Source organism: Cotesia glomerata, linkage group LG10 (genome assembly GCF_020080835.1).
Source record: "Cotesia glomerata isolate CgM1 linkage group LG10, MPM_Cglom_v2.3, whole genome shotgun sequence".
In the NCBI taxonomy this organism is placed as follows: Eukaryota; Metazoa; Arthropoda; class Insecta; order Hymenoptera; family Braconidae; genus Cotesia; species Cotesia glomerata.
Genome location: NC_058167.1, coordinates 15,956,496 through 15,965,818, shown reverse-complemented (window position 1 = coordinate 15,965,818; position 9,323 = coordinate 15,956,496). Strand labels below are relative to the sequence as shown.

The window sequence follows — 9,323 nt, the reverse complement described above, 5'->3', positions numbered from 1 at the left end:
TCAGGGCACCAAAGTAACCAATTGCCAATGAGCGCTGGAGGTAGAGCGCTCAAAGCGACCTCAACCACCAGCAAACGAACTCGCAAAATCACCGTCAGAGGAGTTATGACGACACGTAAGGGACAGATGTGTGGGGAAGTGATTTATCAACTATGGCATTGATGTTGGTGATGGTGATTTTTGAAGTTTTAACATTATTTTAGATCCCGTTACATCAAAAAAATAGGATTCATGAGCATTACTTGATGTTTTTATTAAAATGCATATGGTAAGAATTATTTATTAATTTCATTTTTTATTAAATTTTATTTTTAAGTAGCTTAAAAGTCCACATTTCGAATTTTTTTCACTCATGTAATTATTATTCACAGGTTATATTTTTCATAGACGTCAAAAATATATATTTATAAATATTTATTAACTCAATAATACAAAAAAAAATATTTATACAATATAAATATATTGTTCTTGATTTATAAATATTATTTAAAATTTGCGAAAAAAAAATCGAATGCGCTGATTAATTAATTTTCATTAAAATTAGCAGTCACTTGACAATTTTTTAATTTTTTTTTAACAAACAAATTTGGTCCAAAAAATCATTTTTAAAAAATTGGATTTTTAATTTTTACATATCAATTTTTTTTTCTCAATTTTTTTTGCCATAATTTATTTGTTAAAAATATTTTTAAAATTATCAAATATCTGATAAATTAATTTTCATATTAATTAATTGTTTTTTTTTTTTTTTTTTAATTTGACGAATTATTAATTTATTTATATAAAAATTTTTTAGACCACAAAAACTTCAATAAAAATTTGACACAAACTTGACTAAAGATTTCCTGGTGATAATCATACAACATAAATACGATGATGGGTATATTGTATGAAAAGAGGCCCTTGAAAAGGCCGAGACTCGGCCCACCTGATGTTTACCCCCAGGAACCCAAGCAAAAAGAAGATGAGCTGACATCAATAAATGTTAAACATGGGTTCGCGACAATGCCCCAGCTCTCGGATGAATTCGGGACCGCCAGAAATTGCAATGTAACATCAGCTAAAGTCGGAGCTTACTTTAACGCGATAATGGCTAAAAAAGAAGAATTAGCGACGATGCCAGACACTGCTCGGAAAAAACAGCAAATAAACACTAAAGATAACTTCTGGCCTGTAACTGCCAGGAGTAGGAACTCCTTAGAAGCTTGGTTCAAAGATCTCTCTGGGTGTAAGCCTCTGGTTGCTCTGGCGAAGAAAGCTCCTAATTTCAACAAAAAGGAAGAAATATTTATTATGCTTTGTGAGTATCAAGTTCCAATGCTGAGAGCCGCTTGGTTTATCAAGTTAAGTTCTGCTTACACTGTCGCGGTGTCTGAAGCTAAAATAAAGAAACGTCAGCTTCCTGATCCTACGACTGGTATATAATTTCATAAAATAAAATAAAAGATCTAGTTATTGACACTGGCCTAGTTGTTTGACACTTGCAATTTTATTTTAATTAAAAAAAATTAAATCTCAAAAAACCAATTTTCTTAAAATTCTTAATATTTATATGATAAAATGGGGTTTTATGGTTAAATTTGGTATCGTTGGAATGGTCTTGACCTGGAATTGTACCTTTTCAAGGTTTCATATCATTCGCACTAATATTCAATTTATGATGATAAGTATTTAGGCTGCATTCGAAAATGCTCTATCTCTAGATACATGATTAAGAAATTACCTTGTATCTTGTGAAATATTGACATTTTTAAAGATATAAGCTCATCCCGATGTTACACTCATCAAGAGCTTTCATTTGAGTACCCACATGCATTTTTATATATTATATTATATATATATATATAAATATATAAAATATATGAAAAATTGATGTGGATACTCAAATAAAAGCTCTTGATGAGTGTAACATCGAGATGAGCTTATATCTTTAAAAACGTCAATAGTTAAAAAAGTACAGTGCAATTTAACAAAAGTCATTATTTAATAAAGCAAAATTTTATTATTTATACTTCACAAATCACGGCAGTCACATAGTGACTGCAAGGTTGCTAGTATTTATTAATTTATTAAAATTAATTAGTTTTTTTAAATTAAAATAAAATTGCAAGTGTCAATAACTAGACCAGTGTCAATAACTGGGTCTTTGACCTTACTATCAATTCATCTCTAATAAATTTTCTTAGTACTTTATTATTTTATAGAGTGGACGGGTACTTTGATAAAATTTTTAAGAGATCAGTTATCAAAGATCCAAGATTACTATCACATAGGTAATCAAGCGAGTGGTCATAATACTCCTGGTATCAACGGAACATGCAACCCCTCGTCGTCTTCTATAAGCAACAACTCAGCAATTATGAATAGTAATAATAACAACATCAATGGAATGAATTCTCTACTGCCTTTAACGCCGAATGCTCACACAAATGTATCAATGACTGAAGAGCACAAGTTAGCCTTGAAGCAGTGGCACTACAGCATTCAATTAGCGAAATATATGTTTGAAGAAGGTTTATTAGACAGACAAGAATTACTTCAATGGATTCTAGAGTTACTGGATAAAATGCGGTTTAATCCATCCGACGACGGAATATTGAAACTCTTGCTACCGCTAGCGCTGCAGTATCTCGAAGAATTTGTACAGTCTGAATTATTAGCAAGAAGATTAGCGTACTTGTGTTGTAGAAAATTAGCTCAAATGCTGAGTAACGTTGACATTAATACCCCAGCAAGCCCGCCAGTGTTACCAACAGTAAAAGTAGAACTTACAAATGGAAAAGAAGTCCCAGCGTCAACAACATCCGCACCAACGGCATCAACAGGCGGGGCTGCAACTTCAACAAGTCAGCCAGCCGTTCAACCAATATCAAATGCCCTGACAGCAGCATTCAATGATTATCTAAACTGTCCTCACCATAAAGACGTGATACTTTGCCTGTCGGCCATAGTTCAAGTGATAACGCTCGAGTGTCCAACAGCTTTAGTCTGGAACAGCGTCGGAGAAGGCAAATCTCCCTCTGTATTAAATGGCTCTCCTTTGGATTATCTTCCTTGTCCCCCAGCAGCGTTACCATGTCCCCCGGCGAGCGCAGCGAATCCTACGATGGCTAAATTAAAACTTGCCCAGGAAAATATTAGAGCTAGGTCACAAGCTGCTGAAGGTCGTTGGTCTTGCGACAAATGGCAACAAAGTAGCGCTGGAATGACAACAACAAAAGTTTTATCTGCTCTGGACGCTTTAGATCGTCATAAATTTGATAAAATGGATGTTAATAATTCGCTGGACACTCTCTACGCTAAAATATTTACCCCACCGATAAAAGAAACTACTAATGAGAGAGAAGCATCCAAGACTGAATACACACCTCAACAGGATTCCGCGGTTGTTGATATTTTGTGTCAATGGGCTGTAAGTGCCGAGCGTTGGGGCGAGCATCGAGCGATGGCCGTGGCTAAATTGTTAGAAAAGCGACAAGCTGAAGTTACCGGCGAGAGTAATGACAACGATGACAAAGACAGTGTCTGCAGCAATGGTACTCCGCCGAGTCTTCCGATATTTCAACCTTTGTTGATGAAATTTCTCGACACTGATGCACCAATTCAGGATAATTCAACTCCGCAAACGAAAGCACAGTTTACTAATCTTGTGCATTTATTTTCTGAGCTCATTAGACACGACGTTTTCTCCCACGACGCGTACATGTGTACATTAATATCCCGCGGTGATTTAATTCAGGGCCCGGCTGCGAGTAAACCTGGCACGCCAAGCAACAGAGAGCCCATGGACGAGGATAGTTTGTTTCCAGGCATTGACTTGAAACCAACCAAGCTAGATCCAGATCATGGAAGAGCCATGGATTACGATGACAGTAAAATCGATGATGACTTGGATAAGCTGCTCCAACATATCAAAGAGGATCAGCAAAATAGTATGGATGCGCCAGACAGCCCTAAAGATGACGCCCTGGGTGGTCACGCTCCTGAAGGGCTTGATTCGAGACCGCCAACCAGTCCCAGTCGACATCTTCTGTACACCACGCATTTTCCTCTACCGCAAGACGAGTCTTCTAGCCAGCATGACTGTAATCAACGACATGTGCTACTGTATGGAGTCGGTCGCGTACGTGACGACGCGCGACATGTTGTAAAGAAAATGACTAAAGAAGTTTGCAAGCTGTTTGGGAAGAAGTTTAGCATCGACGTAGCAGAGGGAGGCAAAGTCAAGAAGCATTCACGAAACGAGTTTAATTTTGAAGCAGTTACTCAGAAATTTCAAAATCTCAGTTACTTTGATCAGCATGTTGTAACCTGGCAGTGCGCGACGCAAGTTATAGAAATGTTAAATGGTTTTTCAATCAACGGATCTTACCTGCCAGTTCAAGAACACGTGGCTTTTCTTTTTGATCTAATGGAACTTGCGCTTAATATTTACGGACTAATAGACGTGTGTATTCAAATTCTAAAAGAACTGCCGGAGGTTGAGACTCAATTGGCAGCAAGAAACAGCCAACTGGTAAGAAGCTACACTACCAGTCTTAGCCTTTACGTCGTTGGAGTCCTCAGAAGATATCATTACTGCCTTCTACTCTCGCCTGACCAAACAATATCAGTGTTTGACCTACTCTGCAAGGTAGTGAAACACGTCTCCAATCCAAGTGACTGCAGTTCAGCGGAACGTTGTATCCTCGCGCATCTTTACGACCTCTACTCGTCTTGTTTTCTTCTCAAAATAAAACCTCACGGCGTGGAGGCATTCAGCAACGCTTACCCGAAAATAAAGGCTGTGATGTTCAACAACAATCAGACGCTTGTAACGTCAAATCACCCTTACAATCCTCAGTACATGGTCGAAATCTTGAACAACCCTCGAAGAGGAGGTAAGATAGAGCCCCAGTGGGCTAGATCTCTCAACGAATCGCCAGCGAATAGATACAGCTTTGTTTGCAACGCTATCGTCGCAGTCTGCAACGAAACAGACAATGATAAATTAAACGACATCGCCATAACTTGCGCAGAACTCACTGCATGCTGCAATGCACTCACTGTAGAATGGCTGGGAGCTCTAGCTGGTCTTTGTTTGCTAACAGACGGCCTCCAGTCTTACATTGACTTGCTGAACCAGGTCAACATCCAAGACTTGAGCATCCACAACCCGCTCGCCGTCTTCACCTCAATAATGATAGCCCGGCACTGTTTATCTCTTGAAGACTTTGTGCGACTCATCGCCTTACCGTCTTTGGTACACGCTTGTAATCCCTCCAGAGGTGACAGCGACACCGAAGCTGAATCCCGAGGAAGATTGACGTCTCACTTGCTTCTTCGGCTCTTCAAAACAGTAGAATGTCCTCAGCCAGCGTTGTACTCAGTGAGTACAAGCCCGCATCCAATTCCTGCGGGAAATCAGCGAGGCTACAGCATAAAACTCAGCTGTGATCGTCATTTATTAGCTGCTGCGCACAATAACATCCCGGTGGGTCCAGTTCTTGCGGTTTTGAAAGCGATATTAGTTGTTGGAGATGCTACTGCCGGAAAACAACCGCCTAAGAAGCCAGATGTGCCGACAGTACACTCAGGTAAAGGCAGCGGACCAGCAAGTGTCGGTGGTAGCGCTGGAGAATTGTCTATAAGTCATATTTTAGGCACCAGTGACATTCTAGGTGGTGGAGATGATCTAGGCTTGGATTTAGCCATGTCCTCGTCGAGCAGCAGCGCCGGGCTGTTGTCAGAAAACGTTAAAGGCCTTTCAGAATTCGCCCAGCATGTTCTGAGGCAAATTTGCAGCCAAGAGTGGGTTTTGGAGAGATGCTTGCAGAGCCCTGAAGAACTTTGCTGTCCTGATATGCTGCTTGATAATATGCTGACTGCCAGACAAGCTCAGCGATTGCTTCACATGATTTGCTATCCAGACACTCCGTCGGACGCTCTTCTTGATCAACGAACGCATATCACCAATATATTGGAAAATTTGGAACAGTGGAGCCTGAGAATGTCTTGGTTGGATCTTCAATTGATGTACAAGCAGTTCACTCCCGGGTCTAGTGATCTGTCGCTGTGGCTGGACATTGTCGCTAAAGCTGCAATAGACGTTTTTCAGTTGAACACTTTGACTAATAAAACTGAAAAAAGGTCGGGCTCTATCTGGTTGGTCGCACCTTTAGTGTCAAAGTTATCCAGTGCGGTTCAAGGTAGGGTTCTCAAGGTAGCGGGACAAGTACTGGAGTCGGGAAATTGGTCCAAGACGGCTGGACGTGAGAGAGGAAGACTTAAATCACCTTCGCTGTTCAATCATCAGCCGTTTTTGTCACTCGTTCTCACTTGTCTCAAAGGGCAAGACGATCAACGAGAAGGTTTGCTTACTTCTCTCCATTCTCAGCTTTCCCAATTTTTAAATACAAGCAAAGAAGAAAAAAATGTCGCTTTGGAAGATCCTAAGACACGTGAAGTACTTCAGGACGCTTTGCAGTTGAGATTTAGTCTTGTAGGCGGAGTGTTTGATACGATACAGAGAAACACTACTGTCACTACAGACTGGGCTATTTTGTTGGTCCAATTGGTGAGTTATGGAGTCATTGATTTGAATAATAACTCGGAATTGTTTACTACCGTGATAGATATGCTTGCGACGCTCATACATTCCACCCTGGTATCAGATTCCCAGTCAGAGAAGGACGAGAATAAGAAACATTACCAGAATCTGATGAAAAAACTCAAGAAGGAACTTGGAGATAGAAATTCTCCGAGTATCCAATACGTGAGACAATTATTGCCTTTGCCTAAACTCACAATGGAAGTGATCACTTGTGAACCCATTGGCTGTTTGACGGACACCAAGGGGAATAAAATCGCGGGTTTTGACAGCATTGACAAAAAGCAAGGACTTCAGGTTTGTGATTCTCAACGAGTCTCTGCATGGGACTTGTTGGAAGGACACAAAAATCCAGCGCCACTTTCCTGGGCTTGGTTCCGAGCTGTAAAAATAGAAAGAAAGCCCCTGACGTACCAAAATGCGCATAAATTACTACGGTACCATAATCACAGTCAACTGAGGCCTGCGAGTCACTTTTTGGAGCCACCACCGCTGCCTCCAGAGGATTTGGAGCCGGATAAAAAAGAAATAGAGGCAGGAAAAGCAGATACTCCGATGAGTGTCGACTCTCCGAGCAGATTAGGACCTGGCAGTGTTGGACCGGGTCTCGCTATTGGCGCGGGTAAAGGAAAAGCGATGAAAGTCACGCGAAGACATCGAAGAAACAAGGGATCAGTGACTCCTACTGCTCCTGTTACTCAGCAAATGCAGCCTGGACCGCCACCAATGCAGCAGATGACCTACGTGAATCAGCAACCGCAAGTTCCTCAGCAACCGGGAATGTTCCCTGGGCAGGCGCCACAGCCACAACAGCAGTGGTACCCGAATCAACAGGGTCCTGCACCTCCTCAGCAGTACGGTTACGGTCAGCAGGTACCTCCAGCTCAAGTCGGTGGTCCTCGCTACGAACGGCCGAGTATAAATCCGTCGAAACAAGCGCTGTCGAATATGCTGCGCTTGCGGTTGCCTGCTAACCAGTTTATGGGCAACCAGCAACAACCGGCTGCGCCTGTAGCTGGGCCCAATGCTTTCCAAGGAATGCAGAGGAACCAATTTGTCAGACATCAACTGAGAGCTCAGCAAGGCGGCCCGGGAATGAATCCACAACAGAGTATGTTTACGTCCCAGCAGCAGAATATGTACGCGATGCAGCAGGGAATGAATCAAAATTATGCTGGCTACGGTGGACAACAGATGATTTCTCAGCAGCAGCAAGCTGCTCAGCAACAACAGCAAAACCAGCAGCAGGTTCAACAGCAACAGCAACAGCAGCAGCAGCAGCAGCAACAAATGCTGCAACAGCAAGCTCAACAACAAGTTCAGCAACAGGGAATGATGTCTCAGCAGAGTATGATGTTCCAGAATCAACAGCAGATGATGGGTGCTCAGAGAAATCAGGATTACATGCAACAGCAGAGAATGCAAGCCGGTGTTGGACCTCGACCACCATATTTGCAAGCTCCTAATGTTACGATGAATACTATGGGCCCGATGGGTGGCGGAGTTCAGAATCAGCCCGCTCCTCCTTACAGACAAGCTGGAGGTAAACCTACAGCTGTTGGTGTGGGCACTTCTGCTCTAGCCATGCAGCCTAATCCTCAATATCAGGTAAATTATTTTTGTTCTTTTTAAAAATTAGTTTGAGTTAATTACTGAGATTTTTTAATTAATTAGGCAGAGCCAGAGCATTCTATATATTTACCTATTACACTAAATATAGACTATTGTTAAATTGCACTGTACTTTTTTATCTATTGACATATTTAAATTTATAAGCTCATCCCGATGTTACACTCACCAAGAGCTTTCATTTGAGTAACCGCATGCATTTTTGATATATACATATATATATAAATATATAAAATATATGAAAAATTGATGTGGGTACTCAAATGAAAGCTCTTGATGAGTGTAGCATCAGGATGAGCTTATATCTTTAAAAATGTCAATAGTTCACCAGATAAAAGTTGTTTAAAATAAAATAAAATAAATTAATGTTTCAGGCACGCATAAGACAACAACAACTAATGGCAATGCAGCAGCAACAGGTTCAACAACAGCAACAAGTTCAACAACAAACAGGTAACGGAGGTCAACAACAGACACCCCAATTGGTCGCTCATTTACAAAGACATCAACAACCTCAGCATCCTTATCAGCATCAACAACCGCCGTATTGATATGATTGTGTAATTAGATATGTATACGGCATTTACTTTGTCAAACCATTCATTTTATTTTGTTCACTGACAATTAATGTAAAAATTATAAACTATTTAAATTTTATTATTTATCCGCAGTATAAATAGGTCACGAAGTTTTATCTATTTACAAGATTAAGTAGATAGAAATCAATAGAAAATAATTATTTCGCTATTATTTCAATTATCGTAGAAACATTAAGATTTATAACGAAATTCGGCGACTTGCCTTATTTAATATTTTTACAACTATCACAAATAAGATATAAATTATTATCATTGTCATTATTATTATAATTATATTAATTATTATTAATGATTTAAACAATTATGGTAGCCTATTAGTTTGCGAAATGTATCATTAATTTATCAATTGTATATATTCACTGCCACCTTTAAATTTTATAGAGGAGCAATCCTAATGAAATTAATTAATTATTTAAATTAATTTATAGTTTTTAAATCATTACATATTAATTAGACAATTATTATTTAGTTTATTAAATCAATCAATTTTTAAACTTCCTTCAATC

General features: G+C 39.7%; 1 protein-coding gene across 2 annotated transcripts; it reads left to right on the top strand.

Annotated features, from left to right (window-relative positions):
- Positions 1-116: 116 nt before the first annotated feature.
- Positions 117-9,188, top strand: LOC123273168 (mediator of RNA polymerase II transcription subunit 12). 2 transcript variants are annotated; one of them, XM_044740430.1, is made up of 4 exons: positions 117-268; positions 797-1,417; positions 2,187-8,197; positions 8,593-9,188. In XM_044740430.1, exons 2-4 carry the CDS (start codon positions 874-876, stop codon positions 8,767-8,769), a joined length of 6,732 nt encoding a protein of 2,243 aa, XP_044596365.1. In that variant the 5' UTR covers positions 117-268; positions 797-873; the 3' UTR covers positions 8,770-9,188. The 2 variants fall into 2 exon arrangements, with proteins under 2 accessions (XP_044596365.1, XP_044596366.1); XM_044740431.1 differs by having other exon boundaries at positions 118-268; positions 2,205-8,197.
- The last annotated feature ends 135 nt before the right edge of the window (positions 9,189-9,323 follow it).

Excerpts from the sequence above, each read along its gene's own strand:
- LOC123273168 (XM_044740430.1), top strand. The coding sequence starts at position 874 with ATGATGGGTATATTGTATGAAAAGAGGCCCTTGAAAAGGCCGAGACTC. Across the intron at positions 1,418-2,186 it reads GCTTCCTGATCCTACGACTG|TACTTTATTATTTTATAGAG; the intron begins GTATATAATTTC and ends AAATTTTCTTAG. Across the intron at positions 8,198-8,592 it reads AGCCTAATCCTCAATATCAG|GCACGCATAAGACAACAACA; the intron begins GTAAATTATTTT and ends TTAATGTTTCAG.